Raw genomic sequence first — 25,573 nt, forward strand, 5'->3', positions numbered from 1 at the left:
CTCATGTGGCTCAGGGATATTAACCAAATCACAACCGGCCCTACTTGCAAGTTCTACCTACTTGGTGTGAGTCCGTGAACTGGCTGAAATCTTGATTTGTAGTAGTATTTGTTTTTAAGGTTTTAATTGTAGACCTTCCTATTCTTATTTAATTTAATTTAAAGGAGCAATAGCTACAATGAACATAACACTGATCATTTAAATGCCTTTGCAACAGCAACCATACAAATTATATAAAACGTAATTTAAGGTATTGGTACAATTTTTCATCTTTAAAATTTATGGTGATTTTTTAACAAATGCAACTCAAATAACAAGTCTCTTTTACTTGGGTCAGATGTTTAAGATACTTTAACCGCTGTCTAATTAAAGAATTGTCCCGAGAACTAACACACATAGGCTATTGACTCTTGCCTACCAAAGATGTGTCCCGTGTGTGACTTTAGACCTGTGCTGCTCATTTTGGGAGCCCCTAGCCCCATGTGGTTATTGAGCACTGAAACTGTGGCTAGCCTCGGGCAAGATGTGCTTGAAGTAGAATATGCACAACTGAGGCGGAGGTGGAAGAAGGTAAAGGGGGATAAATGATAATGGGAAAAATATAATTTAAAAAATGTAAAAAAAGAAAAAATGGTCTGCTCACCTCACTTCTCTGTTCTGTGCATTCTGCTGATCCACCCATCTTCTGCTTTCTAACAGGGCTCTTCAAACTCTATTACATTATTATTTATTTTTATTAATGAGGACTATTTACATTTTTAGCTCTGTACTTGCTCTTGATCTTTTTCCTACAAAAAAAAAAACTTGTAGTGTTTGACTAGGAAGATAACAATTATGGTAGATGTAATTAGTTTACCATTGTACATAGATGCCAATAATATTTTCTTTTCAACATTTATTAACACAATTTTTAATTTTATAAGTAACAGATAAATAAATTCTTTAAAAATTCAAACAAGACAGTTAAAATAAAATCCCTCCTTGGTTGTAAGGAGTTTTTAAACGATAATCAGTTCATTGATTTTAAATGACACTGGGATGATTTTAATTGAACATAATATGGTACATGGAGTGATTTTTATTGAAAGACTAAATTGGTTTATAAAAGACTATTATAAATGGAAAACTTATTTCTATGTTGCTTTGATTTCCTGTGAGTTATTGCCCACTTTGCTTTGAAAGTTTTTTTCTGAGGGTGCTTTAAAATAGAGACACGCACCACATGGAGAGAACCCAGTGTAGCCCACCCCACGTTACGTGGAAATTTTGTGACTTCAGACCGTGCTGCCCTCTATGGAGCTGCCAGTCCCAGGCGGCTACCAAGCACTTAAAATGTAAAATGTCAAGTACATAAGAGGTTTCAAAGAGTTGCTATGAAAAAAAAACCCCATAAAATATGTTACTGATATTTTTATATTGATTATCCCTTAAAATAATACTTTGGGTATTCAGTTCTTTTAAGGTAGCTCCTAGAGAATGTAAAAGCACACGTGTGGGTGACATTGTATTTGTCTGGACAGCACCGCCTGCCTTCTGCTTCCGCGCTGTGCGGGAGCCAGTGGGGCCTTGTCGTGTCCCTGGAAGGCACCTGCGGGGCTCTCCCCACAGGAGCTGAGCAGCGAGGCCGCTGCAGCAGCTCCTGACGAGGGGAGGAGTGAGGGCGACCAAGAACCCACTTCAGTATTGATGACACCTCCATCTAGGCCTGTTGCCTAAGGAGAGCTCATTTCATTCTTAGTTTAAAGCAACTGTTTCCCTCTTCAGAGATAATGTTAGCTAACATAACCCTGGTAATCATTTACTGCAAGTTATTTTTTCCAAATTTTCAGTTCGGAGGTTTGGTCATACTGGTCGTCCTGGACTGCCCACTCAGTAACTGCTCTCCTGTGGTTTCGGTAGCCTGCTTGCGCCCTGGCCTGATGCCTGGGACTGCAAGAGCCTCGCCAAATCGGTCGTTATAATTGCCTTGGTGTCTGCTTTAGAGAACGAAGGGTCCGCTCTTCAGTTACAACAACTGCAATTCTTATTGGAAGTACTTCTTCTAATGCTTCTGAGCTTGTACCTCACCCAACAGAGATGTGAGATCTTTCCCAATTTAAGGAGCTAAGAGAGTGAGAGTTTATTCACAAATTTCTAAAATGTGTTTCGCATAAAATTTCTATAACGCGGTTGTATCCCCTCCCTGGCAGGGTACAGGGAATAATTCATTTAACTGAGAGAGACACTCTGGTTACAGAGATAGAAATGGACATATTTACACCCTTTGTGGGCCTTATGATAACTACCGAAAACTGAAGATCCCTAGAAAAAAATTTCCCCCAAAGATTCTCTGTCTGTGGGAAGCCCCTCCAGAGAACTGAGACTGTAGGCAAGTCATTCCATGGAAGTGTTTCAACATCTCATTTTTACCAAGTTTAAATTTGAATAGACAATAAGAGCCATTGAGTTGCATGTTCAATTCGCTGTTCAGTCGAAGGCTAAGTGGAGCTTCTTGTTCCCAGCAATCCGCTACTGTGACAGATGCCAGCTTATCAAACCAGATCGCTGCCACCACTGCTCCGTCTGTGATAAGTATGAAAATCTGTTATTTCTCAAATGTTTACAGGCTCGTGATCTTTTTATTGAATATGCTTCTTTTCTCACTGTTTTCCAGATTATTTCCTTTTATCCTTTATTTAGGAAATGAAACTGGCACAATCACTTGCAGTCATAACAAGTGTGGTGTAGTAGAGCCAAAGTCAGTTGTCCCTGTTCCCCCAGATTCACACAGTCATGAATGAAGTGTGTGACTTTTAGCAGCTCAGACCTGGCTGGTTTGAATTAGTAAATATTTCTTTTGTGACTCTTTCCAGTCTTTGTAAAGATGACTCAATTGACTTCGTGAGAGTCAGATGTTATTCTATACTTACCTTAACCACAAGAACAGTGCTACTTGGCTTCAGGATTGATAATAAAGGAAAGTTTTATCCAGACTTTCTGTAAATCTGTTGATACTTAGCATTTTCTTTAGCATAACATAGTTGGATGTTAACACATTGCATTGCTTTTAGATTGCATTGCTTAAAGCATGTATATTTGAATTGAAAGTTCTCTTATTGTATCATACCTGGAACTGGTTATCATCTTAATTTTAGGTGAGGACTTCTGCTATTATTCAATTTGTAGATAAAGAAATAATTTTGTAATATTTCACTTGCTACAACTCCTTTGAAGTAACTTACATATATATACATATTTTTTAATGGGACTAAATTTTTATGGGATGTTAAGTGTTGTGTATGTGTGGTTTTTTTTAGATGCATTTTGAAGATGGATCATCATTGCCCATGGTGAGTCTGTGTCTATGCTTAAACAAGTTAATAAATGGAATCATTTCTCTGTTTGAACCTTTTTATGAATGAGATCTTGCCTTAGCTGATCTTGGAGGTACTTTCATCTTTAATTTCTAGTATTGGTTTAATTAGTTCAAAAGTCTTTATTCAGGAGAATTTCCATGAAATAATTTTAAAACTAGTAGCTTAACAATTTGAAAGTTAATTTCTCGTATTTTCTGAGAATACATGGCTTTAGCTCTGTAAGCAGATGCATAAATACAGAAATTCTAAAGTACTCCCCAGAAATTGCACTTGAATGTACTCATGGGAAGTGTCTCATTACTAATTCATCTAAAACTTTAACAATTTATTTTACATAAACCTTGGCATTAATGAGTAGAGTAGCAAATATGCAAATACACACATATGTTGAAATAAGGGTTTCCACTTAGAATTTGTTAATATTTAAAAAAAATATTTCTAAGTCATGAAATTAGGTGGCTTAATGGAGGATTATTTGAAAGACTTACTTAACTAATGAAGGTGAGTTTTTCTACCTTTCCCTGTAATTTCTCATCCCAGTGTGCACTTGGGCAGCCACACTGAGGTTGTCAGCCTGGTTGGATTTGGACAGTAAGCATGACTGTTCCACAGTCTTGTCTCCTCTCAGGGGTGGCACTTGAGAAGGTGACGCTGGTTGTGGGTTGAAACATGTGCACACGGGGAATGAATATCTTCGTTGCAGGGAACCATGGGAGAATGTCAGGTTTACTGTCTTCTGTATCCCTCTCCAGGACACCTGTTCCTTTTGTCCACGTAGATTTTCTCCTTTAACACGTCAGGGCTCCTTAACGCCTATGACGATGCTCTTCTCAACAAGGATCTCAGTAACTCACCTCCATTTTGTATTCATTTTCATTGTATCCATTCTTTTCCTTTCCTCATTGTCACTCTGCTCAAATTCTCAGCAAGTAGTCCCCTCCCCCCGTATCTTTAATTATAAGTAGCCTTAATCCTCCTTACCTTCCTCTGCTGACCCCCGCGTAGCACACGCTACCAGTGTGCCCCCTCCCCACACCCCGACTCCCCTCTGAGTCCATTGCACCTGCAGGGGCAGCTCCCGGGCCTGCTGACAGCTCCGTACCCGAGGCTCCTCTGGTTCTTGGCGGCTCTGCCCGAGGGCCCCCTTCTGCCTGGGGGGTGTGCTCTACTCCCAGGTGCCGGGAGGGCGTTCATGCTTTGAGGGGCCACTGTCAACCAGAGGGGGCCTGCGCAAGGCCCCCTGCTGTTCTGAGTCCTCTCCTTCCCTTGTTTCAAACGCACTGTATTCAGGTTCTTGTCTCAGGGTCTATTTTAGGGGGAACCCACAGTAACATACCCTTATTTCTGGATAGAGGTATGTTCTAGATAGAATTTAGCAGAGTGGTCAAGAAATCAGGGGCATAGAGTGGAGTCTGATTTTTCTGGTTAAGTAATCAGGGACTGTGATGCGGTGGAAACAATCAGATTAATCCCAGATTAGCCCACGCCTGTACAGCCTGCCATGTCCTTGATATATTCACAGAAATGACAGACAGAGAACATACTAATTTACTATATAGCCTCTTTTCTAAACCTGCAATTAATTTGACTCCATAGGAAACTGATAGTAAAATTTGACAATCTTTCTAATTTTGGCAGACCCTATTAAAGAAGTGAAGGGGAACAGATATAAGACTCCAGAGTTTTTAGAGTTAAGATCGCATACCCACATACCTGGGTCACATTGCTTCCCAGTCATGTATTGAGAGTACTGTTTTCAATCCCAGATTGGCTGAATCCGTGGACGCGAAACCTGGGGGTTCGGAAGGCTGACTGTATATTTATTAAACGAAGATCTGCACATCAATAGACCCGTGCAGTTCAAGCCTGTGTTGTTCAGTGGTCAATTGTATAGTTACACGGTTCAAGATTAATTAAAGCAATAATACATATCAAATTTTATTTTATTTTATTTACATATCACATTTTAAAAATCTAAACAGAACTTCTTTTTAGTGACACGGACATTTTAAAATATTTATATATGTAAAGAAATCTTATGAGTTATACTTAAGAAATGCCAATACATTTTAATTGATAGGAAACTACATGCTGTGTTAAGGGAGAACATACATATACCTATGCTGAAAATGTAAAACTCACTGAAAATGTTTTTGTTTTGTCAACAGGGTGAACAATTGTGTTGGATTTTCAAATTATAAATTTTTCCTTCTTTTCTTGGCTTATTCCCTGCTGTACTGCCTTTTTATCGCTGCTACAGATTTACAGTATTTTATCAAATTTTGGACAGTAAGTTATTATCTTGTTGGCTTTTTAGGTATAAACAATATATAATATAGTTTTGCATTAGTGAATTATTTCAGACACTGATGTTATAGAATTGGATAAAATCATTTATAGTCAGTCCTCATTATTTGCAGATTCTGTATTTGTGAATTTACCTTCTAGCTGAAGTTTCTCTGTTACCCCCTAATCAATACTCACAGAGCTCTTGCAGTCATTTGCAGGCATGCGCACAGCGGCCCAAAGTTCGCCTGGCCCAGTGTGCACGTTCCCAGTTGAGATCAAACAAGGAGACTGTCTTCTTGTTTCAACTCTCATAATGTTACCCAAGTGTGCTTTTCAGTCTATTTATTGCCTTTTTTTTTTGCATTTTTGTGCTTTTTGTGGGTCATTTCTGTTTAAAATGGTCTTCACACAGTGCAGAAAGTACCGTCTAGTGTCTCTGAGCACCAGTGTGATGTGCTTTATGGAGAAAACAGGTGTGTTGAATAAGCTTCCTTCAGGCATGAGCTATAGTGACACTGAGTGTGAGTTCTGTGTTAATTAATCAACAATAAATGTTGAATAAGTGGTCAGTAAGGTGTCTTTAAGTGCAAACACACAAAAAAACAGGTTATGTCTTGACAAAAATGTTGTGATCAGAGGCTTGCTGGAACCGAACCCCGTATTCACCCTGGGATGACGATTCAGTGTTCACGGCAACTGTATAGGACAGAACCACGGAAAGTAACAAGACTTGACTATATAAGATTTTTTCTTTTTAGTATTTAAAAATGTAAGTGTTTTCTTTATGTGTAAAAAGATTATCTTTTTAACTATTATATCTATAATGTCTTGAATTTTTATTAGGTATTGATTGATTAGGCTTTAAGTAACTCAATTGTTTTCTGCATTATTTATTTTAAATGTAAGCAAAAAAATTAAAATTGAGTATTTTAAATATCCAAAGATACTCATGAATACTAAACAATGGTAAAACTCCAGTGTCCCCTGCCAGGATTGCTTTATTATGTTCATGAAATTATTACAGTAAGACTTTCTCAATTGCTAGATCATGTATGTGTGACTTTAAACACATTCGCTACTAAAGGCTTATTGAACACCTACTATGTGCCAGTTACATTGCAAAGCACTAGGAATACACAGGTGTGCGGACATGCTCCAGCATTCAAGTACACTTCCTGTGTCCAGCTTGAAGAATGACCCCTAATGGATGTCTGAGAGAATGTCACCCCACTGCTCCTCCGTCATGGGAATGGGGTTAGTTCCAACCACCCTGTATTTGTAAGGAAATAACCAGAGTTTTCACTCTTAGGACTCTGCTGTCAAAAGCTGTCAGTGAGATCTTGTGACCTGTGTCTATCTGACAGATACTACAGGGTATTGAAACAGTGTCACCTTCTATTAGAAGGAGACAGCCCCCAGCAGCGCTGGAGCCTCCCCGAGGGTTCATAGCCCCCAGCCTGCCATTGTAGACTGAGTCCAGTCCCCTTGGACAAAACCTACAGTGGGAGGCAGACTGGCTTTGCTTGGAGATGGCCTGTCCTATCACATGTGTATTGTAAGGTATATTTTAGACAGGTGTTATACTCTAGTGTTTATCTTTCCTGTGATGCTGTTATCTACAATAGCCTGAAGCAGTACTGTGGGTGTGTTGTTTCTATGTGTTCTTGATGCTGTTGTTTGTAGTAGAGTAAAACATCAGCGAATATGGTAGCTAAATTGTGCCAATTAACCTTCCTTTTCTGGCATTTTAATAAAACTATTTATAAATCTGTAGAATGTTAACATGTTCAAGTAGTAAATTCAAAAGTGTATTTTATAGTTCTTTTATCTTGCTTTCTTCTGTTATAGTTTACACACACACTACCAGTTTTTCTATCATTTGGTTATGCCAAACAAAATAAATATCCCAAGTTTAAATATCTTGTCCATATATATTTATATTCCAGTTAAACATTTATTTTAATCTGATGCTATATATTTTTTCTCAAAGTTTTAACATTAAGCTATGTATCTTTCTCCATAACTAAATTTAGAAAAATTTTAAGCAAAAAAAAAAAATCTTACTTATAAAAGTAGGGGAATTCTTATCCCTTTGACAAAACATTTCATTTTCTTCCTTTCTTTATAGAATGGTCTACCTGATACTCAAGCCAAGTTCCATATTATGTTTTTATTCTTTGCTGCAGCTATGTTTTCTGTCAGCTTGTCTTCTCTGTTTGGCTATCATTGTTGGCTAGTCAGCAAAAATAAGTCTACATTAGGTGAGTATCCAATTACTGTAGTTAAAAGAACTTTACATATATAAAGAGATATTCATCAAAAATCACCATATCATTAAAGACCAGACTACCTGAAGTGGTAAAAATCATTCTTATTCCACACATTGTTTTGTGGGATGTCACTTATTTAAACATACACAGAAAATCACTCATTTAATATATTTATTGACTGTCCATTGTATGTAAAGTGTTGTGTATATTTAGTGGTGAGCAAGGGCAAAACAACTTATTGAGGGGCATAGAAAAATCATTAAGCAAGCATAAAAGTAATTACAACATGCAAAATGCTTTAAAGGAAACAAACAGGATGCTGAGGCATCAATCAAGGGCAGAGGATGGTAGAATGGTACCTGTTTAGCTGAGAGGTCAGGGAAAAGCTCACTGAAATAAAACATATTTAACCTAAGAAGTCAGTCATGGAAAGAGCCAGAACATTTCAGGCAGAGAGGACAGGATGTTCAAAAGCCTGATGGGGGAGGGATGGTCAAAAGCAGTGCATTGAGGAAAATTAATATATGTCTATAAATGCTTACATTAGGAAAGAAGAAGTAAATCAAATCAATAACTTTACACCTTAAAGAGGACAGAGTTAACCCAAAGCCAGTAAAGTTAGGAAATAGTAAGGATAGTGGAAGTAGAGAACTTAAAAATAGAAGAGCAATGTAATAAATAGTTGATTCTTTGAAAAATAACAAATTTGATAAGCTGACAGCTAGAAAAAAAAAGAGAAGACTCAAATCATGAAAATCAGAATTGAAAGTTGGTTCTATAAACCAACTTTATAGAAATAAAAAAGGATTATGAGAAAATAACCATGAACAATTGTGCATCAAAAAATTAGGTAACCCAGGTGAAATTTATAAATTTCTAGAAACACACAAACTACTACTCTGACTCAAGAAGAAATAAAAAATCTGACTAGACAAATCACAAGTAAGGAGGTTGAATCAGTATTAAAAAACCTGCCAACAAAGAAAAGCCCAAGCCCAGAGGACTTCACTGGTAAACCCTACCAAACATTTAAGAAGAATTAACACCAATTCTCAAACTCTGCCAAAAATTAGAAGAGAGGGAAACACTTTCTAACTTACTCTATATGATCAGCATTGCACTAATACTAAAGCCAGAGAAAGATATCACAGGAAAACTACAGGCCAATATTCCTTATGAACATAGATGCAAAAATCCTTGATAAAATACTAGCAGACAAGATCCAACAGCACAGTGAAAGGACCACATACCATGACCAAGGAAGATTTGTCCCAGGAATGCAAGGGTGGTTCAATATGCAAAAGTCAATCTGTGATAATGTTACATTAACAGAATGAAGGGTAAAGCCACATGATTATTGTAACTGATACAGAAAAAGTGTTTGACAAAATACAATACCCTTTCATGATAAAAACACTTAACAAACTGAGACTAGAAGGAAACTTCCTCAATCTGATAAAAGGCTTTATGAGAACCCCACAACTAATATGATACTCAACGGTGAAAAAAGACAACCTTCTCTTTAAGATTAGGACCAAAACAAGGATGCTGTCTTCCACTGCTGTTTTCAACACAGTAATGGACATTCTAGCCAGAGAAATTCACCAAGAGAAAGAAATTAAGGCATCCAAATTGGAAAAGAAGAATTAAAACTATCCTTTTCCACAGATGACATGATCTTACATATAGAAAACCTTAAAGAATCCACAGTAAAAACACTTACAGCTAATAAACAAAACCTGAAGTGTCACACGACACAGGATTGAAAGTCAGTTGCATTTCTATACTCTTGCAATGAACCATCCAAAAAATTAAAGCAACAATTTCATTTACAAAAGTATCCAAAATAGTAAAATACCTAAGAATAAATTTAATTAGGTTGGTACAAGACTAGAAGACTGAAACTGCAAAGCATTGCTGAAAGACACAAAAGAAGACCTAAGCAAATGGTAAGTTTCCCATGTTCATGCATCAGAAAACTTAATATTGTTAAGATGGCAATACTTCAGAGTGATTTTCAGGTCCAGTACAACTCCTATATAATTTTGAAAGGACTTTCTTGCAGAGATAGAAAAGCTGGTCCTCACATTCTTGTGGAATTTCAAGGGCTCTAAAGAGCAGAAACTACACACACACACACACACACACAAAGTTCTTAACTGTTTTCAGAACTTAATACAAATCTAAGTGATCAAAACAGTGTGGTGTTGGTATAAGGATAGAGATATCGACCAATGGAATAGAACTGAGAGTCCAGAACTAAACTTATATATCTTTGGCCAATTGATTTTCAGCAAGGGTAGCAAGACCATTCATTTGATGAGGAAAGAATAGTATCTTTAACAAACGATGCTGGGAGAAAAAGAATGAAATTTGTCCCCTACCTCACACCAAATACAAAAATGAACTCAAAAATGAACTCATGGGTTCAATGACCTAAATGGAAGAACTAAAATTGTAAACTATTAGGAGAAAACATAGGGATAAATCTTCAGAACCTCAAATATGGTAATGAATTCTAAGGTATAACACCAAAAGCATAAACAACAGAAAAAGAAAATGATTAAATTAGACACTATCGAAATTTAAAATGTGCATGAAAGGACATTATCAAAAAAGTAAAAAAATAGCCTGAAGAATAAGAGTAATATTTGTAAATCATATATCTAATAAGGGCCAACTATACAAAATATGCAAATAAATCTTACAACTCAACAACAATAAGACACACAGCCCAATCTGAAAATTGGCAAAGGATTTGAATAGACATTTCTCTAAAAAAAAATATACAAGTAGCCAAAAAACACATGAAAACATGCTCAGTGTCATTAGTTATTAGGGAAGTAAAATTGAAAACCAGCAAGGCACCTCCTCACACCCACCGGTGTGGCTATAAGCAAAAAGCAAAAAAACAAGTTCTGGTGAGGATGTAGAGAATTCAAAACTTTCACATAGTGCTGGTGGGAATATAGGATTGTGCAGCCACTGTGAAAACAGTTTGGCCATTCCTCAAAATGGTAAATACAGAATTACCCTATGACCCAGCCACTCCACTCTTAGATATGTACCCAAGAGAATTGAAAACAGTAATTCAAGAGATATTTGTACACCAGCGTTCATAGCAGCACTATTCACATTAGCCAGAAGGTGGAAACAATACAAATGCCCATCAAATGAGTAGAAAAAATATGATATAGATGATTATTATTCAGCCATGATAAGGAATGAAGTACTGAAATATATGCTACAACATGTGTCTGCCTAATGAGCATAGGGTTTCTTTTGGGGTGATGAGACTATTTTGGAACTTGATGTAAGTGGTAGTTGCACAAAATTGTGAATGTACTAAATGCCACTGAATTGTTCAATTTAAAGGGCCTAAACACTGATAGACTGGACATAAGTTCTGTGAATTTCACCTCAATTTTTAAAGAAGCCTTATAGAAAAAGAGGTAGCAATGTTTGAAACACTATCCACATGGTCGGAACATAGAAAGCTCAAAACAAAAACATGCTATGAGGTTTGATGAGTAAGCAGAGACTAAGCTAAATAGAGTCTTCTGGACTAAGGTTAGGAATTTGGGCATACAACCACAGTTTATAAATCCTTATGACCTCAAAGGACACTTCAAACCATGAGATTCCATTATTATAACTGTCAGTAAACATTCCTATAGTCAGTGAATGATAATTTTTAATATTCAGGTGAAGTCTTCATATAGCAGATAGGGTGAAAATTGGTATAAGTAATTTTTAAACAAAGTACCTTATTTCAAAAAATATGTTGGACAGTTAAATTTTAATTCATCATAAGTAAATGAATTGTTTCTAGAAGCTTTTAGCATCTAAAAAGTGTTGATTGAACTTTGTAACACTGGAAGGACTTCCTCTGGACACTATGGCCCTCTAATTATACAAATTTTTTATATAAAGCTACAAAACCTAGGGTGACAAAGGTTAAGTAAGAATCTTGCAAATTGTCACAATTTGCATAGCACCTTGACTCTGCTTAGTTAGGGTTTTATTTTTTAAATAATGGGCAAAACTCATTACACTTATATATTTATTCATATCCAAAAAATGAAATTTTAGATTTTTACATCTCAGTGAAAAATGTGGCATTATGGGATGCTCTTGTTCAGGTTTCTGACATTTGTCTTTTGTGTGACCTTGGGCAAGTCCTACAGCCTCTCTGAACCTCAGCTTCCATATGCCAAGTGGACGTAACCACATACAGTGTATGATTCTGCACTGGATCTTGGTTTGGACAAACAAGCTTTAAAGTACATTTTTGGTTAGCTGAAAAAAAGGTATTATTGGGGGAGATAAAATTTTAAAGAGATTGGAAAATGTAACTTACTGACTGTACAATGCAGGTTACAATGTAGGTAAAGTACACTCTCATTTTTGTTAAAAAAAAAAACTATGTAGATTTATATATATATCTATATCCATCCATCCATCCATCTATCTAAAACAGATTGAAAAAATGTAAGGTTTTAACTTGCTTGCCTGTTTGTATTTTCTAATGTTCAGCAATGCAGATGAGCTGCTGTACTAATTAAAAGGTTACTTAAAATAAATGTAATTATCTGATTATTTTAAAACAGAACAGACAGTCTATATTGCTGAGCTGTTGGTAAGCACATTAGCACTCACAAGGGGCTATCCATGGATTTTTCAAGGTTCCTCGTTTAATTCAGTCACTTCTGAACATACTGGTTACTAGTTGATATGTACTATCGCTAACAGTACTTTACTCATGGAATTGCTCTACTATCTTTTGTAGAGGCATTTAGAAGTCCAGTATTTCGACATGGAACAGATAAGAATGGATTCAGCTTGGGTTTCAGTAAAAATATGCGACAAGTTTTTGGCGATGAGAAGAAGTACTGGTTGCTACCCATTTTTTCAAGGTATTTTGTTGTGCAAATTTTCAGGTTTTAAACTAATGAAAGTAATTCAACCAAGGAACTCTGTTATTCTGCACAGGAACTCCTATTTTTTTTAAGTATTATTTTGTGATTCACTATTATGTCAATGTGGAAATCAATTCATCTATCATCTCCCTAGACACACTGTTGAAACCAGTGTCTGATACACGTTTTGTCCATGGTATGAGCATGCTCTGCTCGCCGACGTTAGCCCTTTCTTTAACAGAGTTTCTCTCTGCTGTCTTTTTTTATTGCTCAGTTGTAAGTTTTATTTTAATTACAGTCTAGGTGACGGCTGCTCCTTTCCAACTTGCCTCGTTAACCAAGATCCCGAACAACCATCTACTCCTGCAGGACTGAATTCAACATCTAAAAAGTAATCCCATATTTTTTTTTCTATTTTCCTTTTGAGTAATATATTTTGTGCTCAGGTGTCCTTTGGTTATGGGTTTTTTTTTTTGAAAAAATTAAGAACATAAGATAATTTACCATCGTACACTGGTTTCCATTTGGAATGAGGGAGGGAGGAGAGTACAGGCAGCTTCAGTTCTACTGGTAAAATCCCATTACTGATCTGGGTGGTGGGCAAACAGGTGTTCATTGTCTCTACACTTTGGTTGACTGAAATGTGTTATGATTTTTAAACATACAGTGCTTCAAAGAAAAAAAACTCGGTCCAAATTAGCTTCCTTAGCGATCAGGTGAACAGGTTGAGGGTTAACTTTCCTTTGACTCTCCCGGTCCTTCCTCTTGGGTAACTGGTAAAAGGAGATCAGAAAACTACCCTGGGTCAGGCCTTGGGCAACCAAACACAATCTCAGACACCTGCTTGGCAGTTTCATTCGCAATGTGCACCATATTCTTAATGCTCTTAAAGACCTCTCGGTATTGGTGGAGCCTTTCCTGCGGAGAGAGAAGGTCTTGAAAGTGTGTTGGCTGGCGGCTCTTGCCCGGATGCTGTAAGGCCCTTTTTCTTCCAGTCTGTCAAGAATTTGAGGAAGACCTAAAGTTTGAGTCTGACTTTCCTACTGACTAGCAAAAGGCAAAAGTACTTAAACATTTAAAATGCTATGCATATGTGAATGGTTCAGTTTTAAACACTAATTTTTATATTGTTAAGACAGCAAACAGAACAGGAACAGAATCATAGATGTGGCGATCACGTGGAGAGTTATCAGCTGGGAGGGGGAAGGCAGAAAATGTGGGAAAAGGTACAACGATTAAGAGGCATAAATTGTTAGGTACAAAATAGGGGGGTTTTAAGACTAGTATAGGAAATGTGAAGCTGAAGAACTTACATGCACAACCCATGGACATGAACTAAGCGGGGGTGGGGGGGATTGCTGGGGGGAAGGGGGTACTGGCTGGAGTGGGAAAATGGGGAGGAAAATTGGGACAACTCTAATAGCATAATAATAAAACATACTTTAAAAAACAAAACAAGAAAATACAATTAAAAGTAAATAAAATCTTTTTTAAAAAGATAGTTATTTGAATATGACCATAATTTAAATTTTTAATGAAATCCGATAGCAAAATCATAACTATAATAGCCCTCTCTTGGTTCAGCCCGAGAGATACCCTTGTGGCCAGAATGCCGTGTGCACAGCGCCTGCGCCCCCCTCCCCCATCAGGCGCGTATTTCTTCCCGCTCACAGTGCTCCCTCCCGTGGAGCCTGGCCGGACCCCGGCGCGCTTCTCAGGGCAGTGATGCTGGCGGCCATGCCAAGGGATTTTCAGTTGTCATGAGGTGAAACCTGGGTGCCACCCCACCCCTAGAGGGAGCAAAGTGCAGACCAGACCCCTGCGGTTAACGAGGAGGCCACTGTGATGTGTTTCACAGGGACATTCAAAGGCACTAGAGTCTTGCTGGGTCGCGCTCCCTTAAGTTCAGGCTTGAAAATTGCACAGCTAAATGTTCGTGGGTTTTCTTATACCTCGGTTTTAATAAGTGGTTTGTTAGGTTTTCATAGCTTTTATGAACTTTAACAGTAGGTTTCAATAATGCTTTTTATCTTCATTAAGTGGTTTTTGTAGTTTAAGACTGTTTGGGTTTTAGAGAGAACATCTTTCCCACCAAGTGTACCGTGGGTATTGGGAGAAATCCCAGTCCTGGCCCTGTTACCCAGCCAGGTGATCTTGAAGAGGACAAGCAACCAGCCTTCTCCTTCCCTTTAAATGTTGAGATTGGATTTTGACAGACAAAGTGTCTTCTACACAAGTTTCTGATTTCCCCTGATTAGCCCATATAAAATTTCTGTGGTTAATTCTGGTGTCTCCTCTGTGCTCCGACTGCATCACTGCTTGTCTGCTCAGCATTCCCACTTACATGTCTAAAAGTCATCGCCCGCTCAGCAGCTGCGAAGCAGCACCCTGGTTCCAGCCACCCACGCCCTCACGCCCACACCAGACCTGACTCTCCCCGATTCTTCCATCGCTGAATCAGTCCTCGGGACCTCCGCCCTCCCAGGTGCTCAGGCCAGAAACTCTGGGGTCGTTGCAGGTTCCTGTCTTGCAGTTGCCTCACTTACTCCATCTGCGGCCCTGTCAGCTGCACCCTCAGAATCTCTCTTGCATCATTTCTCACATGAATGGTTTCACTTCCTGACTGATCTTCCTGATTCCATTTTTGCCCTGCTCCAGTCTGTTCTCCATGAAGAGTCAGCATGATCCTTGTAAAACATAAATCAGATTTTGTCATTCTTCTGCTCAGAAACCTCCGTTGATGTCCCATCTCACTCACAATAAAGGCTAATGAGTGTTCTCACCTTGACCAATCTAATCTGTAGGCTGTACCTGGCATATGACCTCTTTTCCAAGGAATAACAGGAATTAGAGTAAAAGATTTTTCCTATGAATGGAGATGATATTTTTTAAAGATTTGCCCTCCACCTTTGAATAAGGGTATAATAAAGTTGTCCAAAATTGAAATATTTTCAAATTTTAGATATGAGACAATTACTAAGGTGCAAAAGCATATCCTGTAAAAAGTCAGTTATTGACACCTGAAATATGTGATATTATTCTTGGAAGAATTTTAAGTAGTTTTTTTTTCTCTTGAACATTATTATAATTAGTTCTTCGGCGTATTCTAAAATAATAGTTTCTCTGCCAATAATTTTTTCTTCCTAAGTGAAATGTTAATTTATGTATATATTTTATTTTTTCATACCATTTAATATGTTGATATGTAGCATGCCTGCTTAAATTTTAAAACTTAAGCTCTTCTTTTAAGACTCTTCATTTTCCCAAATTAAATACCAGGTTTGTAAGACCTGTTAATGTGAGATGTTGTCAGCATTCCTGCAAGGCGATGCTCAAGTTTGTTGTTTCAGTCTCATAGAAGGCAGAGAATGCTTTGTTCAAGACCAGTTAGGTCACTTCAGAAACACTGGGCCACTTTTCCCTCAAACCTGCCTTTCTACCATTACCTTCATATTTTTGACCCACATCCACACACCACCTAAAAACAATGTATTCCTTTAATATGAGTATATTTAAATAAGCATGGAGACTTATTTTTAAACGAGACTTCATATCACTGTCATAAATGAGAAACTAGTATAACTTGTAATAAATAAAGTATAACTTAAAGTAAAATTGATAATAAAAAGCTGTTAGGTCTAATTGGATTCCCTTACCTGCTGAAGCCTGAGGGTGAGGCTGAGTCTTTGTATTAAAAGTGAAGACTTGCCAGAGTTAAAGATTGTCATCTTACTCTAGTCAAAAGCAAACTGGGAAAAAAGGGAACTGAAGAGAGAACCCTTTTCCCATCGTGAGTCAGTGTGACTGAGTTGTTCCTGTATTCCCCAAACTCCCTCGGGTAACTCCTGTTGTATAGTTACCTTGCACGGCAAGCCGTTCGAGTTCCCTGCTTTGGGAAACACTCCCCTCAATACTGTCGCGAGTTAATGTAACGATTTGTGATGGTGATGATTGTCCTTCAGTCCTGAAAACCACCAGTTTCCTGCCAAGCCGTGGCGAGAGTCCCAGAGCCACCTTCTCACCGACTCTCAGTCTTGGACGGAGAGCGGCACAGACCCGGGAAAAGACATAGCTGGTAAGGGCACGCTTGTTTGGCCTTTCCGATGTATTTTATTATTAAAAGGTTAAGGTAGTGAAAAACAATGTCCATTGTATTCCCTGTAGGAATTTTCTTGTTTTGGAGTCAGACTTCCAGTATAAATTTAGAATTCTATGCAGGACCTTCTGTTTGTGAAGCACTTTGACTAATGTCTCTTAGTTCTGGAAAATCATTTGGTGAAAGATAGATCTTCTCTTTTTTCTTTAAGAACCAAGTCTTTATTACTTCATATTAAGTGATAGAAATAAACTCAAAGAACAATTTTTTAAAAAATGGAAAAATGAGATTAATTCAAAAGATGGAAAAATATCTGTTGTAAAGGACCAAATTATGCAGTCCTTTCACTCTAAGATTTCTATCCAAATAAAAATGTGAAATTAAGTGATCGCATAATTACGCAATGTTAGCTACCTGTAATTTGTTCATATATCTCTTGTTACTGTTGCTGACCTTAATCTTTTGATTACTTCTTTTTTGGCAAAGAACATGGAAGACTCTGAAGTCAGACAGACCTGATTTCAAATCCCAATTTGGGCACCTAATTAATATGTGATACTTGTTAAATTACCTAAGCTCATAGACTCAGTTTCCTCACCTTGAGAATACTACTTATTTCTCAGGGTTGGGAAGGATTAAACAAAACTGTGATCAAACATGCAGGTATACGTTAAATATGTACGGTGCCCCTATATATAAGTACAAAACCATGCATCCACCATTGAGACACTGTTAGGCAGAAAATCACCAGGTTGACTAATTGAATTCCTCAATTCTTTCACTTCCAGTCTTTTCTTAAAAGTCTCTCCTAGCGCGGCTTACCTTTGGCTCCCTGCATTTTGTTTACTGGTTCATTTGACATCTCCTTGGTATTTAGTAATGGTGAAAAACAAATGGATTGTCCTGATTAAAAACCCTAAGGTCATTATTTAATACACAATCATATTCTCCTAAAATATCAGCTTTCTTTAAAAGGTCTTGTTCTTAAAGAATATACAGGGTTGGGAGAAAGTAGGTTTACAGTTATCTGTATGGAAATGATACAATAAATAATATGAGCATAAACTGTGCATACTCACAACTGCGAACCTATTTTGGCCCCCGGCCCCCGATATACCCTCAGAATATCCCCATCCTTTGAGTATTCATAATTTGGTCTCTCTTCACCTTCACACATGCCATTCCCTCTTCTGATCTTTGGGAAGGACTGGGCACTCCCTAAACAAGAAATTGATGACACCTAGTTGCACTTTGAATCCATCAGTTTCCTTAGAGGCAAAAAAAAGATGGGTAGTTGGGGGTCAGTTTTGGCGAGAGGCTGGAAAGGCAAAGAGCTCCCTCTTTCAGAGAGGATTCACGTCTCATCTTACAGCTCTACATTAACATACAAATGATTTCCTGTTTTTTAATGTGCTGTTAACATTTTGGCATGTTAGATTCATTTTTCTGTTACTTTGATAGGTGAATGAAAAACTAAAGTTTAAAGGATGATGTAAAAGAAGAGAAACATGAGATGCGAAAGGACTCAAAGATTAGTTGGATTAGAGAGATTAGGTTGATGAAGAATTAGGAAACGATGATTTATGATGATGGGACAAGTGCCAGGTTCAACGTGTCTTTCACTTTTTTGTTCACACCACTGTTTCCTCAGTGGTGTGAACAAAACTCTAGTTGTATAACTCTAGTTTTAAAGTGATTTTTTGTTTTTTGTTCTGTGACAGTGGTTGTGGCCAACACTGTATCTCATGTGTGTGTTTGTATGACCATCTTACTTATGAACACCCATGCTGTGTACAAGGCACCTCTGGAAGTATACTGGGGGGCTTCATGGATGAATGAAAAAGTCTCTGCTTATCTGTTCAAAAGCAATAAAAAATGCTAATTTATGTTCTTCCTCGAAGGTATGAGCAATCCTGCATTGACCATAGAGAATGAGACTTAACTCTCCCAACAAAACGAATTCATGTTTTATGAAAGTAAGTTTTTCCTTTATTGTTATGTTTTATATTTTTCTTTCCTCTTCTCTTAGGGCAAATTGTTTCCATAATCATTATTATTTATTTCTGAGTGATTCAAATTAAAAGATGTCTTAGCTGACCCCGGGGATTGCAGTAATCGAGCTGGAGACCTCTAGGCACGGACCTAGTTAGCATCAGCTAGTGTTTAGGTTAACCTGATAAAACTGAAAGTAAGGTGATGAACGAAATTCATTTTTATAGTAATACAGTACATGGTAGGAATGGACTTTAAAATATTGACATTTACATGACAATTCTCTTGTCATTTTATAGGACTGCAGAATTTTTAAAAATCTTTTTCTATCCTTCAGGATGAATGGTCAAAGTGCAAGATAATTACAACTTGTTAGCGTAAACCTTTTCCTTCCTATTTTTGGTTCCAGTAGGACCCAACAGGATGTATTGCTCTTAAAATAATAGGTATGCCAAATTACTCTCTTTAAACCATAATTTTTAAAAAAAGTTTTGTAAGTTTCTTTAACACATAACCTATTTATAAGCCTGCAGTCAATAGAAAAAAATAAAATAGAGTCCCTTTGGAGTAAAGCCATGCACATCTAGACAAGTACACACAAACACAAATATAAAGGGTTGAACATTAAAGTTATCAATACAGCTCTCTATTTACAAAACTTCAGAGTACTAATGTCTAAGAGAAGTGAGACAGTAGCATCTAAAACAAAATCATTTGTGTCAAAATACTTCATGGATATCTGAGGGTTTTTTAAAAAAAAAATGTTGGTGTGGTTTTTTTAACCCATTTTAACCCTCAAAATGTTTTTTGAAATTGTAATTTTTTCCATTACCATATTTATCCACCTTACACCTCCTCCCCCTGCAGTCACCACAGTGTTGTCCTTGTCCATGATGCATCTTTCTTTTTGCTCAGTCCCTCCACCTCGTAACCAGCCCCAGCCTCGCGCAGAGCTGCGAGACTGCTCTGAGTCTGCCTCTACTTCACTTGTTAGTTCAGTTTGTTCATTAGAGTCCACGTATGAATGAAATCATATGGTATGGTAAATGGCTTATTTCACTTAGCATAATGTACACCAGGTCCATCCATGCTGTCATGAAGGGTAAACTTTCCTTCTTTTTCACTGCCAAGTAGTATTCCATTGTGTAGGTGTCCTATAGATGTTTTATCTGCTCATCTACTGATGGATACTTGGGCTGCAATCAACAAACAAATACTGGCGAGGAGGTAGAGAAAGGGGAAGCCTTTTGCACTGTTGGTGGGAATGCAGATTGGTGCAGCCACTGTGGATAGCAGTATGGAGATACCTCAAAAAAAATGAAATCTTTTACAATTTGTTTTGTTTTGGTTTAATGAATAGCTTTTTAATAACAGCAAAATACTGATCTGGCAATTTGCTCATTGAGTGTTTTGGTTTTGGATGGTACAGTAAATCAGATTAATTGTAACTATGGTTAGGGTAGTGAAAAATGTGATCTTCTTAATATGGTTAAATAGCAAAGAGATAATATTCAATTTCTGGAAATAATTCTTAAAATGTAACTATGAATACACAAATATGAATCATTAACCAATACCACAAATAAGTATTGTATGGAATATAGATCCGTGTGTAAAGTTTCACAGGATTTTTTTTTTTTTTTTTTAGTATTTTGAATTATTAGCGATCACCATTGTTTGTGAGGCGACATGTTAAATATTTTACAAGCTCACATAGTAAGGTCGTGTTGTGTAGACATCCCAGTACTTTGACACAAGGCCAGGGTTGCATTTGTTCATCATTATTCCCAACGCTTTGCACAGTACCAGGCATATAGTAGGTTCTAAAAAAAGTGTTCTTTTTTTGTAAATAGGTGCTAAAATAACATTGTTAAAATTAAAAATCTCACAAAACTTTACTATATTTGAATAATGGTCATAATAACCAAGTGGCAGCATAAATCAGCTTCATTGACTTTTTAAAAAAGTGATTTTCTGATGTAATGTTTTCTATTCTATTGCTATAACTTATGACAGTAAAATGTTTCTTTAAAAAAATGGAATTTTCCTAAGGTAGTGAATGTTCCAAATAGTTTTAAATAGTTTTTAATAGTTTTTCCACTTTACATCTCAGACTTGCAACTCACTGAATGCACGTTTATATTAAACATTATCACCTGATATTGATATGCTTAATTTATATTACTAAATGGTATCTTCATATTGTTCTCTTTTTCAACTACATTAGTAAATGATTTGTGACCTTTTAAGAAAACAGTTCTTAGCATATGTCCCAGATACTTATGTGCCTAGACCCATAGTAGTGCTAAAATGTAGATTAAATTTAGCCTATCCAACCTTCCCTCTTATAAACAAAAAATGCTGTGCTTCTATGCACGTGCAATTTTAAACTTATCTCCCTAAGTCCCCCTTTTAACTCCCTTGTCACTCCTAAATGCCTAGTGACCTCAGACAAATGCAGAACTGATAACATAGAAGAACCCTGCCGCTCCGGTTGGGGCGCCAAAGCAGTCCCATTGGCTCGCCCGGAGAGCTTAACAGAAACGCAGAAATTTGGAGCTTTTTCTAGTCCTTCTGAATCAGATTCTGCATCTTCTGCATTCTGACAAGATCCCCTGGTCCCGTATGTGCACATTACAGTTTGAGAAGCATTGATGTGGAGGTCCATATTCAAGAACACGTCTACTGAGCCTTCTAGTACAGAAAACACTTAATTTTGAACGAGGGATGTTACTGCAACAAGCAAATGAGGTGTTGAAAAGAACGAGTGGGTAGTTTGTAGTTTTGTTTTTTTAAAATAGTTAACACAACAGTTTCCTGTTTTCTGTTTCTTGTTTCAAGGTATCAGTGCTGCAGATGAATGGAAGAGGCGCCATTGGCCGATCCTTCCCACTTCCCTTTGGCTGGATATGCAGAACATGAACGGATGAGTTCTCTCCCAGCTGTTGCTTAAAACATCATTTTTAATTCAAGATGCAGATTGTTTCAACTAACACAAATTCCTGTTAAATGTTAAAAATAATTATGGTGTAGGAATCAAGGACAAAAATATATTCTATCATAAAAACTTTGAGTACATTCATGGGCCAGTTTGCACTCAAATAATTGGGTAGCACCATTTGTCACAATTCTGGTCCAGGAAATTAAGATGAAGATACTGAGATTTAAAAGATTTCTAGTCACATGATAAGATTTATTCATAAAACCTGTTAGTTACCTACGAAAAGGTGCAGGTGGCCATACTTCTTTGTTTATTCCTTCCGATGTGACTCCAGCTTCAGACTGAGTGTGAATTCATTACGAATTCCAAATGGCCTACATTTGAGGATCTCCATCCATTTTTTGCTAGACTTTAATCTAATTCTAGCTTTTGTTCCCTGCTAGAAAATAAATATGATCATTGAAGCTTGAGCTCACTGATAAGCAGTTGGCTAGAAAATTTTTGTCAGAGTGAACATATTTCTATTATATCTGAGATATATAGGGTCCGGCAGAAGTAAGGCCTGCTTGAGTGTGGTTGGTAGGGTAATAATATGGGTGGAATAATAATATGGGTATAATAATTTGAATATTTCACCTAAAATGTCATATGGTGTGCTTGAGTGTGATGTTGTTACGTTACAGAATTACATGCTTGATTTTGTAATAAAAGATTTTGTAATGAAAAAGGGGTATTATTTGTGCCGGACCCTGTATTTTTTCATCTCTTCTAATCTTCTTAAATTGGGGGGAAAACCTGTAACAACAATTATTAAAATTGGTTTATTTTATGATATTCTTTAGCCAATTTGGCTTTTAAAATTTTTTCTTTGATTGAACATAGCAAAAATATTGAATTTCAATTAAGAATCCCTGGCGGGTCAATAGATTAATCCTCCCTTTACATTTATATTCTTTCTGTGCCCTCTCATCAAAACTATGGCAGTTAAACTATGTAGTTCCTCATCTATTAAGATTAAATTATGCAGTTCATGAAAAAATTATGTAATTTTTGGAAATTTAGTTCAACATAACTAAATGGAGTGGTTTGGAAATTGAGTTTCAGATAAAGGAGTGTGTTTGTTGATGCCAAAATGTTAGGCCTCAGTAAATATACTAAAAAGCCCTTGTGCCTTGTATGCACTATTTTAAAAAAAAAGTGTTATTTACTCTTTTTTAATTTGTTGGAGTGTAAGTTTTGTAAATGTTCATGATTAGGAATAAGCTGCGAACATTTTTTTTTCCGGTACTGATTTTCTGAATTTAAAGCAGATTACATTTTAAAACAACACAGCTAAAGAACTGGTATTACTGGTATTAAATCAATGAGAAGATTGTATTAAACTTTTCAAAATCTGAGTTAAACAAAAATTCAGCACAGAATAGAAGGCCAGAGGATAGTAGTAATAATAAATCCTCATAATTACTCATCCATACTAAAAATACAACAAGTTTTATATTAAATGAGTTAGCAGAAGAACCAAAATCAGCCCAGTCCATTTTATAGATCATTTGAGTGCAATTATTTGAACAGGAGGATAGGAGGGGCCTTTTATCAATTTTTTTTTAAAGCTAAATATTTTAATCTGACAATCTGCTTCAAGAAATTTCATAAGGTATATTTTTGCTTTTAACTTAAAGCGTTTTTTGGTCATCATTTTTCATTACCTGAAGTGCCAGGTCGGAACCTATAGCTGCTGCTAGAAGTCTTAAGAGCAGCAGCGCCATGTGACGTATGAAGTATTACGTGCAGCCAGGTATTTTTCAAAGCACAGTACTAGAGTTGTTTTTATTGGATCAGGATCGTTAGGCGTTCCTTCTTGTCGAACTCACTAGAAGCTAGGGGGAAAAAAAGAGAGATTTTTATTCTTTACCTTGCTAGAGTACTGTTAATCTTTTCCCCCTCTAGGTCTTTCATGGAATTACTGAAATACAATAAGCCAATACACATTAGACTCAGATTTGAAAACATTTTTAAAAATAAAATATTTTCATTAAGTTGTAATGGTTCCCTTTTTGTTTCATACAGTGAATAATCTTTAATGGGTTTTTTGTTTAGTTGGGAGGGTTATAGTTCTAGGGGGTTATAGTTCTAAGGGGTTACCATTTCGGGAGATGGCCTATCTTATTAGGTATGCAGTACAAAATTTTACTCAAGTGAATCAAGCAACATCAAATAGGCCTACATTTTGTACATACTTATAAAAGGTACCTATTATTTCCCTATTTGCCATTGTTAGTGAAAGAGGGCTTGTTTTTTCAAGGATAAAGGAAAATTGCATCTAAATACAATAATGAGACATTCAAGGAAGTGCTTCTCTCCAATTCCCTCCTGTTATCCCGTAATAAAGACTGGTTGATCACCTTTATTAGTTGTGTATATGAAGTTGCCTTTACACTGACAATCCGAATTGCTTTACAGATATACTTTTCCTAATAGTCTACCAGAGCTAGCTCCTACTGGCAAAACTCACGCCCCCCACCTGGTCGTAACACAGGTCTCTTGAGAAGAATTGCATGACAGGATAAGGTAACTAACGAGTAATAGTTAACATGATTGAGGACACTGGAAACAGACTATCTATAAAACTCCAGTACATACTGTAATCGACAGACAAGTACTGGAAATACGGCAGCTGTTTGATAAAACTATCTTCACTAGGAAAATCAAAGGATTTGTAAACAATGTTTACAAATCAAAGTTTAAGTCAGTAATTATGTGATTCGTGCTCAGAAAAACCTGGAAATCATATTATAAACTAGCAAATTTTCCTTCTACTGATATATATGTAAACTTGCTGAGCTGATTCTGAAGTTACACAGTATACTTTTGTATACACATCGTATTATCAAATATTTACTTGTAAAAGTGATAGTTCTAATGACGTTATGAATTTTTAAAATAAACCCACACACACGAACCACATAAATGGTAGATGTAGTAAACTCAGTTGCCTGTGAAGCAGGAAGGTATTCAGTACAGCCGCCACAGCTACGTGGAGGCTTACACATTCTAATCTGCTAACATTTTGTCCACAGGACACATTTGCACAATGAATTTGCACAAATAATGTCTCTAGGTAAGATCCTTCTGCAGAGAACTCTAACACTCCTTTTCCGTATACTTAGGCAATTTTGAACACATTTCCTGTTACATGTGGAAGCAGACATTATACACCTTAAATGTTTGTTATCCTTTTACATTGGTACAACTAGAATTTTTTTAAACCTCATCTTGGTAAAAATTCAGATTCTAACTTTCACTGACATTTTAGCAATTTGATCATGTCACTTATTAAAAGCATTAAACACATGCCGACATTAAAGTTTTTGATCTTAAAACTAAGCAGTCTGTTCCCTTGCTATAGTTCCTTTAGAATTACCGAAGAACCTAATGTTGTTACAGTACACAGGAAATTGTGTTCTACTTTATAATGGTCCAGACCGTGCACTTTCCTTTTTCTCTTTGCCTTGAAGGATTTGTCAATGAAGGGATGAGTTCAACTAGGCTGGTTTCAAAGGAGCTTCTATAGATCAAAATCATGGTCTATCTCCCAACATAGTAGGAGGCTCTGAAACACTTTTTTCTATCCTCAAACAAAAGAGGATGTAAGATGCTCTGCCATAATGCAATCTAGGTTAACTGAGAGCTCAATCTCTGACAGCCTACAA

The 25,573-nt window shown here is 36.7% G+C and overlaps 1 protein-coding gene across 1 annotated transcript in view; it reads left to right on the forward strand.

Annotated features, from left to right (window-relative positions):
* The window catches only part of ZDHHC2 (zinc finger DHHC-type palmitoyltransferase 2), a 51,735-nt gene extending 29,832 nt beyond the window's left edge, over positions 1 to 21,903 (forward strand). Inside the window, exons 5-13 of the mRNA XM_054566103.1 lie at positions 2,502 to 2,571; positions 3,297 to 3,329; positions 5,525 to 5,645; positions 7,774 to 7,906; positions 12,705 to 12,831; positions 13,133 to 13,225; positions 16,797 to 16,909; positions 18,832 to 18,906; positions 21,764 to 21,903. Coding sequence (XP_054422078.1) covers positions 2,502 to 2,571; positions 3,297 to 3,329; positions 5,525 to 5,645; positions 7,774 to 7,906; positions 12,705 to 12,831; positions 13,133 to 13,225; positions 16,797 to 16,909; positions 18,832 to 18,872 — 731 coding nt within the window. The 3' untranslated portion in view covers positions 18,873 to 18,906; positions 21,764 to 21,903. The remainder of the gene's footprint in view (positions 1 to 2,501; positions 2,572 to 3,296; positions 3,330 to 5,524; positions 5,646 to 7,773; positions 7,907 to 12,704; positions 12,832 to 13,132; positions 13,226 to 16,796; positions 16,910 to 18,831; positions 18,907 to 21,763) is intronic.
* Positions 21,904 to 25,573: the final 3,670 nt, after the last annotated feature.

The sequence above is a fragment of the Pteronotus mesoamericanus genome, unplaced genomic scaffold (assembly GCF_021234165.1).
Source record: "Pteronotus mesoamericanus isolate MK-2021 breed Mesoamerican mustached bat unplaced genomic scaffold, CSHL_Meso_final contig_169, whole genome shotgun sequence".
Lineage (NCBI taxonomy): Eukaryota > Metazoa > Chordata > Mammalia > Chiroptera > Mormoopidae > Pteronotus > Pteronotus mesoamericanus.